General features: G+C 53.8%; 1 protein-coding gene across 2 annotated transcripts in view; it reads right to left on the bottom strand.

Annotated features, from left to right (window-relative positions):
• Positions 1–3,347: 3,347 nt before the first annotated feature.
• Positions 3,348–26,499, bottom strand: part of KCNH1 (potassium voltage-gated channel subfamily H member 1) — a gene marked incomplete at both ends in the record, with an annotated part of 267,549 nt that continues 244,397 nt past the window's right edge. For both annotated transcript variants that reach the window (XM_079761861.1, XM_079761862.1), the window contains one exon: positions 3,348–4,202. In XM_079761861.1, coding sequence (XP_079617987.1) covers positions 3,348–4,202 — 855 coding nt within the window. The remainder of the gene's footprint in view (positions 4,203–26,499) is intronic.

The following is a 26,499-nucleotide window of genomic DNA, read 5'->3' as shown; positions in this document are numbered from 1 at the left end:
AATGAAGCAACCTTACTGAAGATTATTTAGCACTTCAGTGGTCATTATGCAGAACTCTCAATCTCCCCAAACGTTTCTCAGGACTAGATTAGAAGATCATGACAACAGAACTAAAGGATCTGAATGTGAAAGCGACTTTAATTGGTACTTAGAGGCTTCTAAACAGATTCAGGCCTCTTTACAAATACCATTTCTAAGTTAACTTAAGCTACGAAATGACTAAAAGGAGATCTAAAAGCCTCTGAGGCCTCTTACCTGGCAGCACCAACTGTGGCTTCCCCCTAACCCTATTGCTCCACCTGCTCTATATCTGCCTTTGCCCTCTTCTAACCCCTTCCTTGATTACAGTGATGGGCAACCTTTTGAGCTTGGTGTGTCAAACTTCGCCAAAAAACTGAGCATAACTCGGGTAGTGTGTCACTTTGAGGAAAAAACTAACTCCAAGACTCTAGTTGCAAATGTTTCATCCTCGGCATGCAGCCGCGTGTCATCAGAAATGGCTACACGTGTCAGTGCTGACACGCGTGTCATAGGTTCGCCATCACTGCAGAATGCTCCTCTCCTCTTGTGCTAAAACATTACCCACTAACCCTCTTAAAACCCTCCCTCTTTTCAGGCCTTCGGAGGGTCATGGCATGGTTTACAGGGGGAGGCTCAGTCAGTGGGATGTGAAGCTCGTGGTCCTTGCTGGGAACCCAGAGCAGTGTTCAGGCAAGCGCAGGTGATTAGCACAAAGCAGCCTCCAACCAAGTGCATGTCATAAAAATGAAAGAAGAGAAGGTTTGACTCATTTCAAAAATGCGCGCCCCCCCCCCCCCTGCAAGAAAACAATTACAGCAAAATACCTAGAACCCTTAAATGGAGAACAAAAGCATAGACAGACACGTGGTGCTCTCACTGTCACGTGCCGTGGGCCCTGTGACCTCAAGATGAACAGGCCTGGCCTTCCAGTCAAGCCCAGTTTGAGTCCTAAGGGTCAATGCTAGGAGTACATTTATGGAGCTTTATTTCCCCCCAAACAAGTCTGGGCTTCAGAGCCTCAGGCATCAGCATCTTAGCCCCTCAGACCAGGATGGGGAGTCATTTCTGAATAGACACTGTGCCCCTCAGGCGGAGATGAGGGAAGCAGAAGGGCTGGGCGGGAGCCTGGGGCATGGGCAGGTGCTTCTGAAGCTGGATGCTAGTGATCAGGGCCCGTGCCTGCTTTAAATGCAGCGGCCCGAACCATTGGAATTCCAGCAGGTGAGGAGCATGTTTAAGGAAAGGAAAGCCAGGGGAAGTTGACATGGGATTCTGGCTATTTTACAGCCTCTGCCCCAAGGACTCGTGGGCAGCTTCTCAAGTTAAAGAAGCTGAGAGCCTGTGGCTTTACCCAGGATCACAAACCATCATGACTCGGCCTCAGGAAATCTCACTTCCTCTTCTCTCTGGGCTTCTATCTGAGGCTCAATCTAATGATTTCTCAGCCTCAGGAAGCCTGGGGCCACCCCTGTAAGCCTCGTGCGAGAGTGCGGGACCCCTGGGGAAGGTCCCTGGCCTTGACCTCCAGACTTGTTTCCCCAGGGCCATCTGTGCCAACCCTGGGAGCCAGGAGGGGACAGCCCCACTCTGCCCAGACAACTGAGGGCCAAATCCTGGGTGGCACCACGGCCACTATCTCTGGTAGGGCAGGTCCTGACCTGTCAGGGTCCCCTCAGTCCCAGGGAAATCAGCGCTGGGGTCCAGGTTCTCTGCAGCAAGGCAATGCTGGGCACAGGTGCTAAGAGGGTTGCTGCGGTGTAGCAGGTGCAGAAGGCCAGGGCCCTGGAACTCCATGCTGTCCCTCACAGGCCAGACCCACCTGCATGCTGACCTCACTCTCTGAGAGCTGAGTTCTTAGAGCTGAACTTCCAACCTTGCTTGTCAGTTTTTAAAGGTCCTGGTTCCTCTCTGCAGGGCAAACACCTGGGAGAGCCCCACTTTGCTTGGGAGGGAACTCTTCTCTTTCCTTTCCCAGACACCGATGACAGCAGCCCAAGCACAGGAATGACCTGCCCCCACGTCATAGGAAGCAATGGCGAGTCCCCGAGGACTGTGGCATAGGGTCTTGGATGGCCCACAGGCGGCCCCATGGTCATCGTTCTGAGCTCGGACCTTCCCTACAGACCCTATAGCTCCATGGCCACCTCTCTCCATCACCTCACAGAGACTGACGGAAACCCACCGCGCCATTCTCTTTTCCCAGCTCCGGGAGCAAGGACCATCATGGCCCTGCAGTCTTTTCAGAGTCCCTCTTGAAGTCCTACTGACTCTAGTAGGAGGTAAAGAGAGTAGCTTTAAAATAAGGCCAAGCCTGGCTCCTACGTGTCCTCTAATGACCCCATGCAGCGGACAAAATCCAGACTTCTGAAGGGCAATCCCAATGAGAATTACAATAGAAACATAGCACTTGCTACAATCATTTTTTCTGAGGTTATGTGTGTCTGCTTGGCTAATGAAGCAACTCTGGGCTCATCACCCTTCCTGCTGATGTCCCATACCCTGAGGAATGCCACAGGAGCGCGTGGGGAGACGTGGAGAAGGACAAGAAGCAAAGGGGCCTGGTGATGAGGCCAGTGGCGTGAAGCAAGGCCACAATTCATCTGGGGCCTCCAGGACCCCCCACTCTGAACACCCTGAGGAGCCAGCTGCGGAGAATCCCTGGATCCCAAGGGCCCCTCTCAGCTCTTACGCTTGGTCCACCTCTTTGGAGAAAGGAGCCTGAGGAGTCCCGGCTCTGTGTCTGTGGGACGCACCCACAGCACCTCAGCTGCTTTTTGGCCTTAACCATTAGAGACAGAAAGTTGAAAGGCGCTCCCCTCCCTGTCCCTCCAACTCCCCTTGTCCCGAGCTCATTACAAACGACAACTGTAGGAAAATATACGGTGATGCCGGACACAGGCTGTACAAGGACAGGGAATGCTGGGAAATCCTGTGCCCACCACAGTCTTTGGGAACTGGGAGAAGGAGCAGACCTACGTGAGGGGTTCTCGGTGCTCCCCCACCAATGTCCAAATGGCTGCTGCTCTTTTCTGGTAGTTTTCATCTTTTACTAATATCACGGCAGTAAAAAATTAAAAAGGAAGGAAAACACCCTTTAGACCGCATGCCCCCTCTTCCGAAATTGCGCAAAGACAGTTCCGATGCACACTCCCCTTCCCACGCCTTTGACTGAAGGAGAGCGTGTGCCTAAGCAACTGGTCCCACTTTGGTTTTCTGTCAGGAAGAGCCTGCTTCGAGAGTGGTTGCTCATGTAGGTGTGCGTGGTGGGGGTGTTGCCTAGGGCAGGGGGGTCGGTTTTTGTCTCTGACTGTTTATGAACAGACCTCTCAGCTAGCGGCGAAAATGTCTCTCCCCGATTCTGGGGAGTGGGGCCCGGATATTTCAAACAGCTCCGGGGGGGACTGGGAGGACCTTCTGGAAGCTAATATCCTGAGTATCTCGGCCAGCTGTGTCTCGATGTGGGTCATCTTGGTGTGCAGGGCCTTGATGTCCTCCTTCAGCTCCAGCTTGGCCTCCAGGATGCTGGCCTGCAGCGTCTGCTCAGGGATGGGGTAGAAGGAGTGCTTGACCTCAGCCAAGATGGGGCTGCGGTCCTGGGGGCTCCGGGCCTCGCCCACATTGTCCAGGCGCAGGTCGCTCTTGGTGATGCCGCTGTCACACGAGTCCGTCTTCTTCAGTGTGGCCTCCCCGGCCACCTTGGTCCTCTCAGGGAGCGTCTCCATGGACTCGGCCTTGGAGACTTTGTTCCAGTCCTCGCCCTTCCCGCAGGCATCTCGGAAGCGGGCCCAGCCCTTGCGCTTGGCACAGTCGCCGGCCTTGGCGCCCAGGCACTCGGACCCCGGCGCGTGCAGCTTGGCGAGGTCCGGCACCCCCGCCCCTGGGGGGCAGGTCTGGAGGGACACGGGCGTGGCCGGGCTCTCGCGCACCGTGACCACGCTGGCCTTCACCAGGCTGTGGTTGGCCGAGGCGTGCTCCACCAGGACACTGCCCTTCTCCACGTCCAGGTCATCCAGGTCCCGGCCCCCCCTCTCGGCCGCCAGCCTGGCCTCTTTCTGCTGCCGGAACCTCTGGAAGAGTCTCCGGACAGGATGGTCCGGGGGCAGGATCAGGGGGGCCTCGTTCTTCCTTTTCATGCGCTCTTCCTCTTCCCGCTTCACGTCGCTGATCTTCCGGAACACGATCTGGGGAGAGACAAAATGACACGCGTGTTGATGGGCCACGTGGTCCCTCTGCGGGTCACAGCTCTGGCTGCCAGCCTGCCCCCACGGGCAAGGCTCCCAGCCCCTCACATCCCTGCCAAGGTCTTCTGGGCTTTGGTTGGTGACTACCTTCACTTGCCTTTTCCTAAACTCTTGGCTTCCCAACAGCAAGAAATGGACTCTTACTGTGTCCTCTTCAAGAGGGGTTCTGTTCTTTGTAAGCCGCAATTCCCAAACAAGATACCAGCTGTTTACATCTTTATCCTATTACCTCTGCAAGCTCCCTAGGGGCCTAGCACTGTACTTTGCATATCACATCGTATTTTTTACTTAATATATACATATACATATACATATACATATACATATACATATACATATACATATACATATACATATACATATACAAACACACACACACACACTGCTGAGTGGCCAGATTATTATGATCTCTGAACGCATAATAATCTGGCCACTCAGTGTATATCCTATATAATAAAAGGCTAATATGCAAATTGTCCCCTCGACCAGGAGCTCGACCAGCAGGCAGGCCGGCCAACTGCCCATGTCCCCTCTCCTAGCCAGGCTGGCCGGACCCCACCCATGCGTGAATTCATGCACCAGGCCTCTAATAATATATGTGTGTGTGTGTGTGTGTGTGTGTGTGTGTATATATACACACACATATACATATACACACACACACATACATATACATATACTAGAGGCCCGGTGCACGAAATTCGTGCACGGAGGGGGGTTGTCCCTCAGCCCAGCCTGTACCCTCTCCAATCTGGGACCCCTCGAGGGATGTCCGACTCACAATCCAGGACTGCTGGCTCCCAACTGCTTGCCTGCCTGCCTTCCTGATTGCCCCTAACCACTTCTGCCTGCCAGTGTGATCACCCCCTAACCACTCTGCTGCCAGCCTGTTTGCCTCCAATTTCCCTCCTCTGCCAGCCTGGTCACTCCTAACTGCCCTCCCTTGCAGGCCTGGTCCCTCTCAACTGCCCTCCCTTGCAGGCCAGGTGCCTCCCAACTGCCCTCTCCTGCTGGCCATCTTGTGGTGGCCATCTTGTGTCTACATGGGGGCAGCTATATTGTGTTGCAGTGATGATCAATCTGCATATTACTCTTTTATTAGATAGAATAGAGGCCTGGTACAGGGGTGGGGGCCAGCTGGTTTGCCCTGAAGGGTGTCCCTGATCTGGGTGGGGTTCCCTTGGAGCGTGGGGCGGCCTGAGCGAGGGGCCTGTGGTGGTTTGCAGGCCGGCCACGCCCCCTGGCAACCCAAGCGGAGGACCTGGTGTCTGGAATTTATTTTCCTTCTACAATTGAAACTTTGTAGCCTGGAGCGGAAGCCAAGCCTGGGGCTCCCTCCGCGGCTGGCCCCAGCCAGGGTGTACGGAAAACTTTGCTTCCCCTGTTGCCGGGAGCAACCCTGGCCTGCTCTCTCAAGCTCCATTCTGCCACCATTTCTGTTTAAATTTGTTTACCTTCTATTATTGAAACTTTGTAGCTTGAGTGGAGGCTTAGGCCTGGCAAGGGCAGGCAGAAAGCTTGGCTTCCTCTGTTACCTAGGAAACCTTGATCTCTGTGGCTGTAGCCATCTTGGTTGAGTTAATTTGCATACTCGCTCTGATTGGATGGTGGGTGTGGCTTGTGGGTGTGTCGGAGGTATGGTCAATTTGCATATTTGTCTATTATTAGGTAGGATGTGTGTGTGTGTGTGTGTACACACACACACACATGTCATATATATATACACATACATATGCCTATACACACACACACACACACACATATGTATGTGTGAATTCATGCACCAGGCCTCCAATACACACACACACACACACACACACACACACACATATATATATATATATATGACGCCTGGTGCATGAATTCACACAAACATACATATACATACATACACACACACACATACACACACACTGAGTGGCCAGATTATTATGCGTTCAGAGATCATAATCTGGCCACTCTGTGTGTGTGTGTGTAATCTACCCTAAGAGAACAGAGATTGTCTCTTTTGTTCTCTGTTTCCAGAACTTGGAAAACATCTGGTAACTAGGGGGCCCTTTGTAAATATTTGTGGAATGAATGAATAAATGAATGAATAACAGATAAATATGAGCTAATGAATCAATGGGAGAATGTGTTCTGCCTGGAAAGATGAAATCACAGAGCTCAATGTTATACGAGGAAGGGATTGGTTCAAACACACAGTCTTCTTACCCACTCCCAATATCAAAGGACAGGGGCAGCCTTGAGATGAAATGAGATGTTTTAAGGCTAAAGAAAAGGAAGCACTTCTTCAGATGTTGAGGAGTCAACACAGAACTTATCCCGGGAGGTTGTACAGTAGAGCATCCCGCAGGTTAACAAAGGCTGATGCTGTGTCCACGGTGGACACGTAGCTCCGCCTCAAGGAGGTGGATGTGCTCCTCAGCCAAACGCCCCACAGGTCATTCCCATGTGGCCGTGTCATCAACGGGGCAGCTCAGCACTCACCGGCTAGTCTCCTCGGCTCTATGCTGACTCTGAAGTCTCTTGGCTTTTCCCAAAAGGTCGTGCTAGGTGCTGCCCCCGCTCATCCTGGGTGCCCGAGGCAGCCCCACCTGAACATCACGGGCTCCTCCGATGCGCAGGTGAACCAGGAAAGAGCTGCCTGCAATTCCGGAAGGCCTCTGAACCCCCCCCCCCCTCTCTGGAAGTCAGAGAACAAAACCAGCAGCCCTGCGGACACAGAGCTGATGTGGTCTGACGGCTTTGCTTATCTGGGGTCTAGGTCTCTGCTTGCTAACTTCAGCCGCTCTTTTGGAGAAGTTGGTCATGGACTCTTTTCTCAGAGGCAGCCATGACCAGATATTTGGCCAAGTACTTTAGATCCAAGTGGGCCGGAGTGGCCGCGTGCCTCACGACCATGAGTCTGTGCTGCCACAGCAGCTGTCCTCTGCTCTGCAATGCTCCACAGCAGCAGCCTGCCCTAGGAATGATGGGCCAGACCCCAAGCCCAGGATGCCCTCCGCTCTGAACAGGCTCTAGCGGGAGGCCTGGGAAAGTCTGTCTTGCTTTTCTAAGTATTCCGTGAAATTTTAACAGGTGCCATGAAGGTGGAAAGTTTCTAAATGAAATGAATTTGAGCCACATGACAACATTAAATTTGCTGCTTTACTGTAGGACTTCTCAGAGCCTTGACGTGCCAGTGAGCCTTACGAATGTCAAAGACGACAATATCCCAGGCAGCATTTCTGAAATTCTTTCCTCCAGACGCTCTCTTTGGAAGGGTATTGTCCCCCAGAACGCCCTCTGCCCAACACTGAAATTACATCAGTGTGGGGGGATGAGGTGCCCTCTGTATTGGTGCAGAGCCCTAATGGATGGGAAGGCTGTTTCCATGTTTCAGCTAAATGGTGCCTATCTCGCTCGACCCCTACTGCAGAGCCCCTGGAGTTTGGGGTTTGGAGTCTCCATTGCAGATTCACTGCCCCCTGGTGGATGGAAATGGATCAATTCAAACACTCAGACATGATGGATGAAGCTGTCGGATCAACTCTCCTGCCCCTCAATGGCTCTATGTGCTCTGTCTGTACTGAGCAATTTCAGGTCCTGAAATAACTCCCTTCAATATCATCTTCCACCCCGTTCCTTCAACAGGATTCCTTCGTAACCTTTAGTTAGGATTCAGCTTAGGAGTCATCTACTCCAACAAGCTTCCCTGCCTCTCCCTAACCCCCAGTCAGAAGACCTTCCTGGTGGTACCAAGCTTGGGGCAGCCACATGCACCTCCATCGCAGATTCCTGTTAAGAGGCAGCATTTTGCCTATTTGTCTTTTCCTTAGGCAGTAGCTCCCTGAAAGTGGGCACAATGCATTATTCTCCATTGTATTTGTGTGTGTGTGTGTGTGTGTGTGTGTGTGTGTGTGTTTCACCTTCAGTATCGGCCTGGTACATACCATGCTAAATCAGTGGTCAATGAATCAATGAATGCATCAGTGAATAAACTATGGCCAACCCCCTGTTTGTGAGGCCTATGCTAGGGTGAAAGAGGTGATGTGTATGCCCCCAGCATGCACACGCGCACACACACGTCTATGTCTGATGTTTGTGGTCTAGTAGAGAGAGAAAAAGAGATTACAGGTCGCTGTCTCAGTGCACAACACAGAAGCTCCTGAAGAGTAATGAATACATAAAACCCTAAGGGACTTCCATTTTCCCTCACCTTTAAATCAGACTGACCTAATACTGATTTCATCATCCCTGCCTGACCAATTTTTATTTTTTCAATCTCTTACGTGAGCTCAGCGAGCTGATACTTAGAAGTAGCCCTGAGATGAAGATTTTTAACAGGTGCCATGAAGGTGAGAAGTTTCAAAATGAAATTAATTTGAGCCACATGAAGGCCGGGCCCTGAGCAAGTGCCCTCACCAGCTGGACAGCCTCGTCCCCAAACTCCCATCAGAGCAGCACCAGGTTTTCCTCTCTTGTTTTCCTGTTTAATGTGTTGGGCTTCGTTGTAAGATTTCACTCTGGGAAAGGATTCCTTGGTCCAAAAAAAAAAAAACAACCACTGGATGAGATCACCTCTGAAGTCCCTTTGAGAATGCACAATTCGTGATTACAATAGCACAGTACTTTTTATTGTGCTTTACAGCTTATTCCATATACCCAAGTGCATTATCTCATTCAAGCCAAAATCCCAGGGAGGGGTGCAGGGGTCTCCTCCCACAGTTTGGTTAGGAGACTGGGGCTTAGCTGGTAGAGCGACCTGCTGAAGGTCACACCGCTAGGTAGAAACAACTCCAATGGATCAGGGCTCTTGCCTTGACATCACCTTTGTTCACATTGGCCATCTGTAGACAGGGGCCACAGCAACAGGGAGGTGCAGGGTCTGTCTGAAGCGGCTGTTACCAGGGGCCCCCTAATCACCCCTGGGAAGGCCCAGCCTTGGAGATGGGCTGACAAGCATCCCGGCACCAGTGATGGGCTAAGTCCGACCTTCCTGGCCAGCCAGTGTCCTGCCAGCCCACAGCAGGGCCTGACGTGTTGGGCGTGTGAGGCCCACACAGAATGCTAAACAGCTCGTGACTTACTGGAATATGGGGAGACAGAGGATGCCTCAGGGCTGGGACAGCAGCTGTGCCTCCCTCATCCATCTCCGCATCCGTCTGAGGGCTCACCAAGCAGCGACCCTGAGCCCGGGAGGCCTTTGAGAAGCGGTTGTTAGGCTGAAATGAATCGACACCCCACTCCTCCAGCTGCAGGGCCTTCGGAGAAGCTATTTTCAAGTTTATTTGAAAAAGCGTTCCCCCTCTTCTGGGTTGTATCCGAAGAGGGCCTGGCCCCTCTCGAGCACACCAGAATGAGGCCAAGGGGAACAGGAGTTCCTCGGGGCCATTGAGCACGAGGGTCCCAGCAGCACCAAGAGGGGAAGACAGCTGTGGGAGGGGGTGGACTGCCCAGAGTCCTGAAGGCACAGCAAATGGAGCCTGGTGCTTAAAAGAGTAAAACTATATCTAATATGTGCAGTGTCAATTCTCAGTGACATTGTGAGTAAATGAGCAGAGGCTAAGGTAAGAATCATAGACAACTGTAGGTAAGCTAAAAGGGATTTAGCTTGGTTTTTGTTGGACTCAGACACACATCCCCGAACTGAAACACACAGAGCAGGAGAAAGAACACAGGCTCAGAGTGGCCCTAACTGCCACTGTGTGACCTTGGGCGAATCACGTTCCTCCTCAGCTGGACCAGATCAACAGGTCTCAAGGTCGCAAATGTGGCTGCGCTTCAGAACCACTTGGAGAGGCTGCTATCTACAGAGCGAGATGTTCCCTGGCAAGGTCAGAAATTGGCGTTGGTAACAAGCCCCCAGGTGATTCTGATGCAGGCAGCCTGACCTGATCCGTGGACCAAGGTCTCAGAACCCTGGGTTGATGGCTGGTGTGAACATGAACCTCTGCTGTCTGTGTGTGCGTGTGTGCTCACCTGTGAGTGGCCACACACTACCCGCCCCCTCCTCAGCTCCCTGCCCGAATCAGCACTCCTGGGTGCTGTCTGGGACTTGGGGAGGGGGAAGGTGGGAAAGAGGGTTTTAGGAATGCCAGCGGGATGACTCCAGTGTCTGAGAGGGGACTGGCAAACTCTCAGCTTAAGTCCAAGGTTCTAGGGGCCCAGGATGGGCGGGAGCTGGTGGAGTGGCATGGAGGCTCTAGGGGCCCAGGTGGGCGGGAGCTGATGGAGTGACAGGCAGCATGAGCACCAGCTCTGGAAATCAGACAGACTTGTTCCCCAAGCCTCCGTGTCTTGTCTATAAACGTAGATACCACTCCTGACTTCATAAGGCTACCAGAGGATTAAGCTGGATAACATCAGCAAGCCTTTAAGAAGAGTGCTTGACATTTAACAGTTGCTGAGTAAATGCAGTATGTATCATTCTTCAAGGGGTGACTTTTGAGATGATTCTAGAAGGATGAGCTGGAATTAGGTAGAAAAGGGAAGGTGCTCATGCAGGGAACAGCACACGGAATGACACCATATGCCACCTGCCTGTGACAGGAAAGTGTCTTCGTGGTAGCGGTCCCGGTGGGGTGGGGGGCACCGCTGTTAAATGGGTGGTGTGTGCTACCTCACACCCTCCTGACAGCAGCCCCCCCCCCCAGGAGGACACAATCACTGTCCTCATTTTTCAGATGAAAAAACGGAGGGGCTAAGACTAACCCTGACCATCAGAGGCCCCACCATGCCCAGGTGCTAAGCCGTCCTGCTAGGGAAAATGCCTTGGTTTCAGGGAAAAGGACGATTTCTCTCAGCATATGTTCATAACCTCTGGCCCTGCCCCGCCACCCTCTCTGCTCCTTTCTCTCACTCCCTGTCCATCAGTAACTTCTCTAGAGAATTCAGGGACAGAACACTGAAGCAGAGAGAAGATGTGGCCCAGGGGAGGAGAGAGGCCAAGAAGCAGAGACCCCTGAGCACTTAAGGAGGAACCGATTCGCTAGGTACATTAGGCTGTGCGTCCCTTTAATTCCTCAGGACGGGGCGTGACTTCAGATGAGAGCCAGCCTTGATGGCCCAGGCAAGCAGGGGCTGCAGCAGGTGAGCCTCTGGCCTCTCAGTAGGGCCATACTTGTCACTCTCCTCCTTGCTTTGTGTCCCCTCTGCGTAGCAGAGTGAATCGTGAACACCAAAAGGTATGTCCAGTTGGAACCTCAAACGTGACCTTATTTGGAATTAGGGTCTTTGCAGATGAAATTATTCTGCATTAGGCTGGGCCCTCCATCCAATGAGTGTCCTTATAAGGGACAGAAAAGAGAAGACAGGAAACACAGCAAAAGGCCACATGATGATGGAGGTGGCTTTCAGAGTTACGCAGCTACAAAACCAAGAAATGCTGAGGAATGCAGGCAGCAACCAGAGGCAGGAGAGAGGCATGGAGCAGATCTTCTCCCAGAGCCTCCAGAGGAACCCACCCTACAGACGCCTTGGTTTCAGACTTCTAGCCTCCAGAAGCGAGAGAGAGTAACTGTGTTGTTTAAGCCGCCCAGCGTGCGGTAATTTGTTATGGCAGCTGCCGGAGACTAGACTCAGTTTCCTTTACTGCTGCTTCCCATCCACTAAACCCTCAGCATGGCCCTCCCAACTCCCTGCCTTGCTGTGTCCGCACAGGGTCCTGCTTCCGTGCCCACCTGCTTCATGCAGCTGAGGTGCCAACAAGACCTGGTGCCATGCCCACCCTGCTGTGCGCTGGCACAGACCCTGAGGACATCTGCAAAATTCCTACTTCCAGGCTTGCTGCAGCGACGCAACGAAATGACATTTGAGGGAAGCCCCTCCCTCCCTCCACAGTCATAAATCGAGCTGCTCTTCCCTCTGGCCCCAGCCACATAACCTGAGACTTCCCACGCCGAGCATGACTACACCCACTTCCCCTGTCCGAGCCAGCGCAGTCCCTCTTCCCACCCAGGCCTTCCTCAGTTCGGCAGGAAAAAACGGCCAAATGTAGAGCTGCAGGCCCCCTTCATCAGAGGTGCTCAGGGCTAAGACAGGTGCGCCCGTGTTCAGCCTCCAGCAGCCCTGAACAACGCCTCCCCCGTCTCTGGGAGCTCTACGGTGACTTCTGAAATCACGGCAACACCTGCATCTCGGAAGGTAAGCAAGTGGAAGGATCCGTGGCATGCAGGACGCAAACCCACCGAACACTTCTCCACTGGGCATCCAGCTCATTCCCTCACCCCCTTCGGAATCCTGCTCCCCATGCAGGGTTGGGACTGTTCTCTTCACCCTGGGCATAGTCTTCTGAACTTCCCTTTGGCCTCCTGGCCTGAGATGGAGAGAAATTGAAAAGAGGGGAAAGAGTTGTGCTGGAGACAGCAGCCAAGGGAACCTGTGAGAGGAGGGAGAGGCAGGGTGGGCGCTGAAGGGCCGGCATCTCACGGCACCACCTTACATCGGAGTCACTCTCCAGTGTTCCCTCCCTCCCTCATCTGAGCCTTCCCCCCAAAGAGCGGCCAACACCAACCAACCACTTAATGAAGGATCAGACATGGGCTCAGCACTTTGTCCAATCCGTTACTCCTCACAAGCACCCCTTGCGATGGACACAGAAGTCACCCACTCAGGTAAGCCTTCCCCTGGTGTCCTCTGGACTAGCATCTTTACAGCTTTACTTCCTATCACTGAAAGGACAGTAACTCAAGATTTACCCATCCCACACATCTTCTGGTTGGCTGCATTGTCTTAAATTTTTCTGGATTAAAGATTCTGATACAAAGCATGTATTTGCATAATTATAATCCCACCCTTAAAAATAGTTCTCTACCAAAACAACTGAGAATTCTGACAACTTGTACATCACTGGAGAGTTGGCTCTGACATCACTGTCCTTGTCCTCCGAGATCGGTGCCACCCTGTCTGTGGCGTGTGGCTGGGCTGCTGTGGCACATCTCAGCCGTCAGGTCACACCATCCCATGGGCAAAGCACCAGAGCAAATACCTCTTCCATCCCTGCAACTGTCTGGGTTTGGAAAATGATGGCGATAACAATGTCACTGCTTGGATTGTTTTAGGGCAGTAGTTCTCAACCTTTCTAATGCCGTGACCCTTTAATACAGTTTCTCATGTTGTGGTGACCCCCAACCATAAAATTATTTTCATTGCTACTTCATAGCTGTAATTTTGCTACTGTAATGTAAATATCTGTGTTTTCCGATGGTCTTAGGCTCTACAGCAGCGGTTCTCAACCTGTGGGTCGCAATCCACAGGTTGAGAACCGCTAGCAGGGTTGCCTAAGACCATCGGAAAACACAGATATTTACATTACAGTTCATAACAGTAGCAAAATTACAGTTATGAAGTAGCAACGAAAATAATTTTATCATTGGGGTCACAACATGAGGAACTGTATTAAAGGGTCACGGCATTAGAAAGGTTGAGAACCACTGTTCTAGGGGTTGCCTCTCCCCAGTAGATAATTTTCTGTTGTACTGTTAAAATCCACATTTCTCACAACTGGATACTGAATCCGAGAGCCACCACATACACGAGTTCAAGTGGGAACTGGCTCATCGGAGTGCAGCCGCTCGGCTGCCAAGGGAGCTTGCTGGGCTGCACTCCCAGAGAAAGCGTCCCCGTCACCCACTCACATCCACACTGGACACATCCTCAGAACTGTCTGCACGGTGAGCCTCCCACTCCCAGGAGGGGGCCGGGTGAGAGGGACTGGGGGAATCGCAGCGTGAGGTCACGTCTCGCTGATGTGCTAGGTCCCTGTGCCTTCTCGCGAGCTCTCAGCACAGCAGCCCTGCGCGACGTGTGGGCTCATCTGGAGAGCTAGTGCCTCTCCCCTTGTCCTGCGGGGGTGTTTCAGTTTGGGGGACAGGGTGGGGAGGAACTGGGAGCTGGGTGGGGAGGAAGCCTGCATCCCCCAGCAGGGCCGGCCATGCAGAATTAAGGGTAGGGGTGGGCAGTAGGAGACTGGTCAGACAGGGCTCCTTGGAGGCCAAGGGCTCTTTCAGTGATAAGGGTCACTGGCTCCATGAGCTTTTCCTTTTGGGGCCTTCGTCTCCTTTCCTGGAGAACACGGGGTACACATATGAGGGGGTGCACCAGTGCGCTTCTTCCATTCTCTGCCCATGCTATGCTCCTTTAGAGATCAGAGTGGGTGTCTGACCAGGAGCCTCACTGCTGCTCTGGACAAGGGCAGAGGTCTTGCTGTCCCTGCTAAGGCCTGGGCACTGTACCCCACTCCAGAGTATGCCTGGCCCAACACTGGCCACCGAGACTTGGGGCTGGACGCAGGAGGGGTGCACAGGCGTGAGCAGCCTTGGGCTTCTTAGTGAGGTCTGAGCCCAGTGGTACATAAGGCAAACTCAAGCGGCCATCTCTGCAAAGATGGTCAGAAGTAGAGGAGGCCGGAGTGCGGTCTGCCCTCGGCTTTATCACGGCATCCTCTCAGCACTGCACCCGCAGGCCTACCAGCTGAGTGAGGAGCCTGTCACCTCCCCTCTCTCAGCCTTTCCCCAGGCTCTCAGAAGGACTCAGTTTTTGGATGAATCGTGGCCCAGCTGTGGCCTTGGAGGAAGCCAGTGTGATTCACAGCTGCTACTGGCCAGGCCAATGCTAAGCATCTCCTTGCCTTGTCTTAGCTCTCAAGCACAAGCCCACGAAGTGCTACCCTTCCTTCACAGTGAGGGACTCAGCTCAGAGAGGGGAAGGGCTTTCCTGGCAGTTTATGCAACTAGTCTACAGAGCTGTGATCAGAGCCCAAGTCAGCTGACCCCCGAGCTCTGCCATCAGGGCTGGGAGGGCCTTGGGAAGCGCCCTGGGCAGGTCTCCAGGGCCCTGGGGAGAGCCGAGTACCTGGGAGCTGGTAGGACTCGCCTGGGAGACTGAACACGGAAACAGGAGCAGGGGGCTCTGCACGTGGCCTGGGCTGTGCAGTGAACACCTTTGAGGACCAATGAGATCATGAGAAACTACAGCCAGTGCTAATCACCCAGACCCAGAACTGCCTCCTGCCCTGGGACTGGGGCTGAGAGGTCATTTCCATCCTCAGGACTGTTCACCCACCTCGATGGCAGCCTCTAAGGTTCTTTTGCCAAATGCAGACATAGGATGTGCTTATTTCAACCCCAGATGACGCCTCATTCCTAGAGAGCAAGCACAATCACTTATCTCCCAAACGGCACGTTCACACAAAATCCCATGCTGCTGCCACAGAGGGAGGGGCGTGCCCTCCTTCTGGCCTGTGGTCTGCGCTGGGCTCAGGCACCAGCTCCTCTGAAAAGGGGCCTGGCCGTGCGATCTGCCAGAGGCCATCTTTTCCAAGGCCCTTCGTCTTGCCCCCATCAGCCACACCCCCATACAAGGCAAGCCTGTTTCCGGTAGAGTAACCCACATCAATGCATCTGGGAAAGTGACATTTTAATTTTCAGGAAGCAGCTGATGCAGAATTAGGGGACTGGTGGTGCATATCAAGTGGCTGCATCCCTTCCACCTCCTCTGTTCTGTATTTTTTCACACGCTATCCTTGCAAGCCCATGGCACAGGGACAGACCGATACACGGATGGCAGAAGTTGGTCCTGAACCCAGTACAGAACTCGGAAGGCCCATTGGGCTGCAGGATCTAGCCAGCACTTTTCCAACGTTTCTGCCTCACAACTACAAACAACCTTTGGGCTTCTGAGTTGACCCAGAAGCTGAACGTCTGGACAATTTGTCCTTCCCATCCTGCACTGATACTCAGCCCGCTGACTGCAAGCGGGGTGCTGCAGTGTTCTTGGCTGGCATGGGGGAGTCAGGCAGGGGCAGCATAAGCACTGCACACTGGTCCCCCATCAGTTCTCAGCACCCAAGGCTGGTGTCTCTCACAGCTTAACCTGTGGGAATCCCCAGGGAGCCTCCCAACTTTACCGGGCCGTAGAAAGACCACTAGAGATAATGCATGGAAAGTGCCTAACACCCATAGTACACTCTTAGTAAATGCTGCCCATTAATACTGCTAAACTAGATTTGATCCTGTCATGTTTTCCCCACTGGTGCTTCCATCAAAGATAAGATGAAATGCTGCCTTCCCAGCTCTCCTGTGAGACCTCTGACAACAGAAACCACGTCTCATGTTTCTGTATCCCCGGCAGGGCCAGGCCTAGTGCAGGGCACATAGCATGTGCTCACAACACCTGGTTTGGAAGGACAATGGCCCATTCTTGGACTAAACCTGTGATCCCAGGCTTGTGTTCTTCGTTTCTCATTTTGCTCTGGAGGCCCAGCCCCAAGGCAAGAGGGCATACATAGACCAGCAGCTAACTGACCAGGAAGAATCCAGGTGCGCTGCATGGGGTCGGTGTTCAGACATGGTGCCGGGGACTGAAGGGCAGCGTGTACCCTGGCAGCGGCCAGCCCTGGGAGGAACGAGGCCCCTCACTCTGGGACTGCCCATCACACCCAGCTGTCAGCACCAGGAAGCGGCACCCAAGCAGGGAGAGTGGCCCGGGCCAGAGCAGACACCACAGTGCAATCTCCTGGGTCCCGGGTGGGAAGCCTCTGGTGCCACCTGAGAACCGTCTCCAGGGCAGGGGCCCTTCCTGCGCCTGCTGTGACGTCTAAAGGGAGGGAGGGCCGAGGCGCGCACAATGCCTGGGGTCTGGGTAGGAGGACTCGACTTCCTGGCCCTTTCAGAGTTTAGGTTATCACCCTCCTTTCTAGTAACAATCGCCCAGCCTCAAAGGTGAGGGACCCCGGGCGCCCGCACAGCCCCTCCACAGACTCACTCCCATTTCTCCTCCTCTGTTTCCCAGTGGCCAGCGGTTCCTCTGTAACAAAGGCAGAGGAGCCCAGAGAGGGATGCTGGAATCAGGGACCTCAACAGGCACTTGGTCCAGGCCTGTGTCTTCTAACCCATTCAATGCAAGCGGCCATTACCCCTGGCGTAACAATGTGACCACCGACATCCGTTCCCTGCGTGTGGTTGCAGCGAGCTGGCACACGCGCTGTCGCCTTTGGGACCGCAGTGGCCCTGCAGCCCACGTGGGGCTCGTGTTCTTATTCTGTGTAGATGGAGACAGTCTGGGAGAGCAAGGCCCTGGCTCTGCCAACCCTCACCGCTACTCCCTTTACTGAAGGCCCGTTCTGTATTAATTGTCCAATAAGTCAATTTTATATTGGTCGGTGGTCAAGTTTATGAAGCAGAAAAAACACACACACGGTTTTATCTGCTTCTACTTAAATCCAACTCCACTTGCTCTTAACAGACATGGAGAGTGGCTGGTCAGTGCCTTTTCCTCCTGTCCATACTTTGCAAAGTCAAGGACAGCCAAGGACTCATCCAACAGCCTTCTCTTTGCCGGGCTGCAAACTCAGGCTCTCCTTCCCACCCCGTCAGCGTCAGCGGTCAGCGGGGCTCTGCGGGGCTGAAAGCAGGTTGGGAGGGGCTTGGTCTTGGTCAGAGTTGCCCAGGCAGGAGTGAGGGGGTTCAGAAGGCAGGCCAGCGGGGCAGCACGCATGTCCGGATGATGGGCATTTATCTCATCTGCACTGAGAATGTTGGAGAAAGCCACAGACTTCATCACCCCCGCTCCCTGCCTACCCCCCCCCCTCTCTGCCAGGCCAGGGTTGGGGGGATTTTAGAGGGCACCTGCTGAGAAGCACCAGAAATAGCCAAGACCTGCAACCTTGGTGCAACGCCCCTCCTAAGCCTTCACACCTGACCCTCCTGCAGCTTCTCGTCTGCTCCAGCCCCGAGGAGCTGACAGAGAAGAATCACAGGCTCCTCAAGTCTCTTCCCCAGGGCCTCGCCTTCACCTCGAGAAATGCACGAAGGTCGTGGGCCAGACAGACACAGTGAGCTTCCTGAGGGCTGTGATTTGGGGCTAACCAAGCAGCAGCCATCAGAGCGACAGGGACAGAGTCGAGGAGCAGGTGGCAGCTGGAGAGCCGAGTTATAGTCCAACTTTAGCCAGAGGTGTTCCTGGGACCCTCGCCCTGACACAGACCCCATGTGACTGCAGTTCCCCTAAAAAACACAGCCAAGACCATGATGTGAACGCTCTGAAGAGACCATAGGAAAGTGCTCCGAAGACAGAGCTCAGAGCTCTCACCTCTGAGGTCTCCTGTCCTTGGCCATCCTCCCCCTGGGGAACCCTTGCCTGTAGTTCTGAGTCAGGGTCGCCCTCCCTGCCCGCTCTCACCCCTTTACGATCAGCCCTCCCTCCCAGGCTATCCTGCCCCTCTCCCCCATGTCTGGGCCTCCCAATTTCAATTGCAGCCTGTCCTACGCCATGCCGCCCCTGAATAATGCTCCCGCAACCGTAATCGGCAGTACCAACACCGAACGCTCACTAAGAGCTGGGTGGTGTGCCATCTCTTCTGCATGCTGTATTTTATTGGATCCTTCTGATAACCTCACAGTGGGTACTGTCACTAGCCCCATCTGACAGATGAAGAAACTGAGACTTGGAAGGTTACATGATGTGACTGAGATTCCGGTCTAAAGCGTTGGACTCCAGGGCCTGTCTTTTGCCAATTAATTCAATCCTCGTCAATATTTTCATTCATCTTGAAATCGCCCCTTTCACCAAGCCCTCCAGACTCACTCAGCCTTCGCTGCCACTGGCTGCCGAATTCGGATCCAGCACTCAGAGCTGGGGCTGTCGGGAGCATTCCCAGAGGTCACACTGTCGCCCCTCCCCATCCACAGTCGCTGACTTGTTCAGGGAATGCAAACACCTTTTAGTTTCTGCAGCCGTGCAATGCAGAGCGGGAAGTAAAATAGGCCCCAAGATACGCAAAGCATTTGCAAATCAAAAAACGACATTTGGTTTAGCCCGTATTTGGGGTTACGTGAGCCATGGCTGGTGACGGAATGTGGGTGTCAGAAACCTAACGATTTAACTAGCACCGCACACAGCCGGGCTGAAAGGACCTCACGTAGCACTTCGTTCTACTTCTGTTACAGAGGAGGGAACTGAGGCCCAGGAGGGGCAGGGACGTCCTTCAGGCCTCACCGCCAGGAAATGGCAGCCTGAACTGGGGGTCCCCCACCCCTGCTCTTCCAGGTCCCAGACCACACTTCTCCTCAAGGAGCTGGAAGCGGGACATGCATAACTAGCTAAGCCAAGTGGCTAATTCCCCCTGCCTGACCCTCGTTTCCCAAATGGGGAAACCGAGGCTCAGGCCACGTCAGTGCAAAGTGAAGGAGCCGAAGCCCTGGGAGGTCCCTGTTTCCTGTTTCCTACGTTCCCGCCTCACATTTGACAAACATCTACTGAACCCACATTGTGTCAGGCACCACGCGGAAGGCGGGGCGTGAGGGAGAGCACAGGCCCCACTCCGGGAATTCGCCGCCCAGGAAAGCAGCCGCTGTGGGGAGGGTGACATGGGTGCTGGGACAGGTCGGGAAGGCACCCAGGTCAGCTCTCCAGGTATTCATTTTAAAAAAAAATCCTCACCCGAGGATCCCCAGTCCCACCCCAATTGATTTCTAGAGAGAGTGGAAGGGACGGGGAGAGACAGACATAGACTGGTTGCCTGCCACATGCACCCCAGCCAGGGCCAGGGACCGAGCCTGCCACCAAGGTACGTGCCCTCGACCAGAATCAAACCCAAGACCCTTCAGTCCACCAGCTGATGCTCTAACCACTGAGCAACCGGCCAGGGCTCTCCATGTAATCTTGTGCTTGACCACCATCGGAGAGGAGTCTGGGAGGCGTGGGCGAGGGCAGCCATGCCCCAGGGGGGTGCCAGGTAATCAGTGCTGGGCAGGCGCCCCCAGCTCTGCAGGGAGGTGTCAGGCCCCTGCTTCCAGCACCGGGCAGCGCAGACCGCGTTCCAGGGAGCCGGCCTGTAACGAGGCCGGTGGGCATTTAACTGGCTCGACCCAGGCTCTGCTCCCAGAGGCCTGTTTCCATCAGGATCTGCTCAAGGACGGGCACAGCGCCAGCCATTACTGGCAGTGCTGCCCCGCCGGCTCTGCTGCAAGCCGCCTGGCTGGTTTTTATACGGTCAACAAGGTGGTTGCTTAGCCACGTTGTCCGCAGCAGAGCTGAGGTGTGCGTGCTCGGCCAGGAAGCCCGCAGGCCGCGCGGGAGGAAAATTGATGTTCTTGACTACGATGCTGCTTAATGCCCCGGCCCAGGGGCGGACCACGGGCTCCAGATGTGGCCTGTCTGCGGGAGCATCTTCTAAAAGCCTCCCTGTGCTAACAAAGATGAAACTCCCACAGCCAGGCCATTCCCTCCACTTTGGAGCCTATAAAAGGCCTATTAGCGCATCTGGTCCGAGGGACAGAACAAATAAAAGGGCCTTGCTGTGCTCCCGAGATGTTAAATGAATCTATTCACACAAACAGTTTTCACAGCTCCCACTGCGGTGTGCTCGAGCTACGATACAGGTGTGTGATTCAGGTGCACGTCCAGACCACACGATGATGCAAACCTGGACCCGACAGCTGGTAGCACAGACACACACACGCAGCGAGCATCCTGTCTGTGTGTGAGTGACAGCCCCTCACTGCCTCGCTCTCCAGGCGGAGGACTGCACGTGCCTCATGTCCTCCCTCCACCCCCAACCCAGAGCCGATATGCTGCCTTCACCGGTCTGCTCTCCCTTCCCCGGTGCCCACTTCCACTATTCAAATCCTCCCCTTTCAGCAAAGGCCTGAGGAATGCCACCTCTTCCAGGAAGCCTTCCTTGAGCCTCCCAGCTGCCCAACCCTTTTCTGGACATAGCAGGATCTCCATTCTGCGCTAATAACAACACTTTCTGCCACAAATTAGTCTTTTATGTAAATATCTGAGCTCCCCCGCTAATTCATCAGCCCCCAGAGCGGGAATCCTGTCTTGGTTCAGTTCAGCATCCCCAACAGGGCTAGACAGTGTCTTATTTGGAAACAAGAGTAGTTGTGGATATGATTAGTTAGGATGAGGCCATGTTGGAGTAGGGTGAGCCCCTAATCCAATGTGATAAAAGGGGAAGTGGGCACAGGCACAGATACGCATGCAGGAACAAAGCCATGTGAAGAAGGCAGAGATCAGGGGTACGCCGGAAGCCAAAGACACCGAAGAATCCCACAAACCACCAGCAGCTGGGGAGGGGGCTGGGACAAAGCCTCCCCCCTCCCACACACAGCCCTCAGAAGGGCCCCACCATGCTGACACTCTGACCTTGGACATCTAGCTTCTGGGACTGTGAGACAATACATTTCCATTATTTCAGCAACTTTGTGGTACTTCATTATGGCAGCCCTAGCAAATTAATACAGATTTGAAGCGGACCATTTGGTGGTCTGAGGGTGACATCGTGAAGCTGTTGGTTTAAAAAACATGTCTACAGAAAGCCAGAAGTGGATGGGTGGGTGGGTGGATGGATGGGTGGATGGGTGGGTGGATGGGTGGATGGGTGGGTGGATGGGTGGATGGGTGGGTGGATGGATGGGTGGATGTGTGGATGTGTGGGTGGGTGGATGGATGGATGTGTGGATGGATGGGTGGATGGATGGATGAATGGGTGGGTGGGTGGATGGGTGGGTGGGTGGGTGGGTGGGTGGGTGGGTGGATGGATGGATGGGTGGGTGGATGGATGGATGGGTGGATGGATGGATGGATGGATGGATGGATGGATGGATGGATGGGTGGATGGATGGATGGGTGGATGTGTGGATGGGTGGGTAGGTGGATGGATGGATGGGTGGGTGGATGGGTGAGTGGGTGGATGGGTGAGTGGGTGGATGGGTGGATGAGTGGATGGATGGATGGATCAATCGATGGACGAACGGGTATGTGGATGAGTGAAGGATGGATAGATCCAACTGCTGTGTAGATGCTGTGATTGGCTCTCCCCCAGCCCAGCAGCCTTCCACGCAGGGCTGAAGAGAAACTGCCTGTCTGAGTGGCTGAGTGTTGAGGAAACATCTGTCAAGGAGACAGTGGCATCTACATGCACAACTGCTATGTCAGTTAGTCCTGAACCTGTGGCACAGATGCTCTTACCCCCTTGTACAGATATGAAGCTGAAGCTCAGAGAGGGTAAGTCATTTGCCTGACCCCACAGGGCTAGCAAGGGGCAGGGCTGGGATTCACATGCAAGTGTCCTGGCCGCAAACACAGGCTCCTGTCCTTCCCGCTGCTTTGCACAAATCTGCCCTCCTGGGTCTCCCATTCAAAAGGAGAGCTCAACAGACCCCATGATCCAGACCAACTTAGAAGGGGAAGTGTTGTGTCTTCACTTCCTGTAACACAGGCCCGCCCACCCTCACTCCTGCAGGGACCCGAGGACCATCAGGGGTCATCATTAGGCCCCTGCTCTCTGCTCTATGATGCCAGCCTTCTTCCCTTCCAAGTGCTGTCTCTCAACACCGCCTCGGGCTAATTCTCTGGCCTCTCCCAGTTCTGCTCTCCAGCAGGGGTCCAGCCCAGTCTGCCTCTCTGGCCCCAGAGTCTCCCTTTATTTTGGCTGCTCAGTTCCTGGTCCCTGGAACTCACCCCTGGTCCACTCCTAGCCAAGCCACCTCTCCCTGGCCAGCCCCGGCCCCTCCGGGATGAGGGAGAGGACGCCAGATTCTGTGGCTGATCCCAATGCTATCATACCTGCCAGTCAGAAATCTCACTGGGCAATCACTGCGGTTGCCTCCACTAAGATGTAAATCTTAGTCGTAAGAAGCTCGGGGTGGGGGCTAGTGGAGGTAAGCTCTTCAAGGCCAAGGCCTGGTTCCCCTTTTTCTCCCCAAATTGCACCCCTATTCCCAGGCTTTGGCTTGGGAGAGGCACATGAGCTGTAGCCCCAGGCCTGTGGAACCTGGCTCATACCTCACGTGGCCTGGATATGCTGTTCTTCCTAGAGCAGTGGTTCTCAACCTTTCTAATGCCGCGGCCCTTTAATATACAGTTCCTCATGTTGTGGTGACCCCCAACCATAAAATTATTTTCGTTGCTACTTCATAACTGTAATTTTGCTACTGTTATGAATCGTAAATATCTGTGTTTTCCGATGGTTTTAGGCGACCCTGCTAGCGGTTCTCAACCTGTGGGTCGCAACAGGTTGAGAACCCACAGGTTGAGAACCGCTGCTGTAGAGCCTAAGACCATCGGAAAACAGATATTTACATTATGATTCATTAACAGTAGCAAAATTACAGTTATGAAGTAGCAACGAAAATAATTTTATGGTTGGGGGTCACCGCAACATGAGGAACTGTATTAAAGGGTCGCGGCATTAGAAAGGTTGAGAAACACTGTCCTAGAGATTCCCAACCACGCCAGACTCTCTGGAGCCAGACTCTCTGGAGCCTCTGAGATGCCTTACATGCTGTTCCTTCGACTTGAGTTGTCTTTCCTCCTCCTCTTTGCCTGGCCAGTTACTACTCTTCCTCAGGTCCTAGCTTAGATATCACCTTGAACTCCTTAAGCACATAGACTTGTCCAAGGTCCTGGCCAGCCTGTCACCTGGATGGGCAGGGACTCTGCCTGCCTTGCTGACACTCTGTGCCCAGGTCTGCACACAGTGGAGGCCGGACAAGCAGCTGGTGGAGGAGTGTGTGACTCTCAGAGGCTGGTTAAAGTCCTCCGGAGGAAGCCCCAGGGCACCAGCCTGGAAGGTGTCCCCTCCCCTGGGCAGCCTCGGTCCCACATTTGTTGCTGTTCATCAGAGCAGAAGGGCAGCTGATCAGAGCCACCTTGGCCTCACCTGGATTCACAGCCCATGGTGCCCCCTCCTGACAGCGAGTCAAGAGCTCCGCGCTCAGCCCATGAACACCGTGAGGTCCAGCAAGGAGCAAGGCGAGCATGAAGGGGCCACAGAAAAGATGACTGGTCATTCAAACCAGCCATCGGAAGTCGCCAGGGTCCATGAAAGGAACGTGGCCACGCTACCTCAACCGTGAACAACATCTGTCTGTCCTTAAAACGACAGCTGACAAGTAAAAACGGTGCATCAATGAGCTGAAACCTAAAGCCAAGGCAAGGGTTTCCCACAGAATGGACACCTCCTGGGGCTGCTTCCCGACACAAAGCAGAAGTCTGACTCAGGGCTGCGACAGAACGGGGGAGCACAGGGCTGCCTGGGACTCACAGCAGGAGGGCAGGGAGGGAGGGGGACAGAGAGAGAGGGAGAGAGGGAGTGGGGAGGGAGAGAGAGGAGAGGGGAGAGAGAAAGAATGAACAAATCTTCCCGCTGCTTCCCGGTCTGTTTGGCCGGAGTACGTCCTCTGCAGTGTGGTGAGCAGAGCTTCTGAAGCTAGACCTACTTTTTATGACTTTTCTCCTTGGTCAGCTTGGCTGTCCAGTCCACCAAACCAGATAAGGAAGCAGGAGGTGATGGCCACATGGGCTGCCGCTCTCACAGGCAGTCCCGCTCCCATCCTTTCAGAAGACTGGTCTCTGCCTCCCTGCGGCATTCGTTCCCAAGGCCTGTGGCCCTCGTGCTCCCGTTCGAAGTTTATTAAAGGACGTGAGAGCGGCACGCCCATGTGCACAGGAACCCGGGCCTGCAGGCGAGCCCCGGAGCAGCGCCAAGGCTTTGGGGAGGCTGTGAACAGCCGTTCCCTCCCCCCGTCCCCCCTGCCGCCTCACAGCAGAGCGGGCACCCTCCCTCCGCCTGGCTCCCTGGCCCGCCCTCTCTCTCCATGAGGACTACTGTGCAGGCAGTATTTCTTTAACTTGGCTTTGTTCCTATATTTGCCAATTTATTTTATTCACCTTCAACTCTTTTCTCCACTTTGGTTCAAAAACAGATTCCAAGGTACTTATTCAGATGCATAAAGCACAAGATAAATGATAAAATTAGCAAGAACATGAGGACAGAAGGAAAAGAAAGGCAATAAATGAGACACAGCCAACAGCCAACCACAAGGTTCTGACAGATGCCACGGATCTAGGACTGAGTCTCCTAGAGCAGTGGTCGGCAAACCGCGGCTCGCGAGCCACATGCGGCTCTTTGGCCCCTTGAGTGTGGCTCTTCCACAAAATACCACGGCCTGGGCGAGTCTATTTTGAAGAAGTGGCGTTAGAAGAAGTTGTTTAAAAAATTTGGCTCTCAAAAGAAATTTCAATTGTTGTACTGTTGATATTTGGCTCTGTTGACTAATGAGTTTGCCGACCACTGGGCTAGAGGTCAAAGCAAAGGGCACGATGCGACTGGCACACCGAGATCACCAGGTGCCCCACCGTGCGTGCGGGACTGAAGAGGCAGCTCTGCTCTGGCTTTGGGGAATGTGGCCTGTTCTCTCTTTTCTTCCGTAAATATTAAATGAGCACCTTTCCATGGCCAGGCCCATAGGCTCTGGGGCAAAATACCTATCAAAATGCAATCCCTTCCCTTGCTCTCCAGAAGGAAACAGACTTGCCGCCCTTACTGTGCTTGGTGTTGGTGGTGAGTTTTTGCCCAGAGGTGTGAGGGGCTAGGGAAGTGGTTGTGGGGAAGAACAGACCTTCTGTCTTAGTCTTTCTCTTGGCTCACAATGCCCGACCCTTTATTCTCAGTTCAAAGAAGCCTCCATCCTTCCCAGTCTAACTCAAATGCCACCGCCTCCAGGAAGCCTTCCTGTATATTTCCAGGCTGAATTAATTGTTCCCACAGCACATGACAAGTGTTTTAACTTAGCATCTATTTCATTGTGGTGTGTGTGTGTGTGTGTTTTTTTCCCCTGCCTTTCCCTTTGGCCTTGTTCAGGTCTGTATTTTCCGGACACAGCTCAGGGCCAGGCGCATAAGCAGTGAGCAATATGCATCTGCTTGTGCTGTAATAAGGATGTTCACGAAGTGGAAAATTCAGAGGTCACATACACAGAAGTAAATGTCCCTCACACGTTTTCCCGCCACTCAGGGCGGGTGGCTTCTCCTGATTGTCCCAAACATTGATATTTTCCTCCAACCTACAGACCAGCATGCTGCTGCACGACTGCTTCTGTGAGAAACAAGCGGAAGAGAGGCCTGGTCTGGCCTGGGGTGCGGTGGGGAGGCACGGAGGTCACGCAAGAGCTCCGGCTGCAGAGTTGCATGTGGCCTGCCACGTACCGTCTCCGGTAACGGCGAATGGCTGTGTGTGCCTGGGGAGCAGCACTTCACCCCTCCGAACCTCAGTAAGAGGCTAAAACCTACCTCGCAGAATTGTATAACACAGGTGTTACGAGGAAGTGAAGATTTTTAAGGAAACCTGGTTCGCGTTTGTGCTCGTTAAATCCCTTCCTGTTTTGTTGTTTGCCTTTGCCTCGCCTTGGGGGCCCCTCTGCTGCTTGCTCACCATGTGACTGTAAGCAAATCGCTGACCCCC

This window comes from Cnephaeus nilssonii (assembly GCF_951640355.1).
Source record: "Cnephaeus nilssonii genome assembly, chromosome: 21".
NCBI lineage: Eukaryota > Metazoa > Chordata > Mammalia > Chiroptera > Vespertilionidae > Cnephaeus > Cnephaeus nilssonii.
The sequence above is the reverse complement of the archived record's forward strand: the minus strand, read 5'-3'. Positions and strand labels throughout refer to the sequence as shown.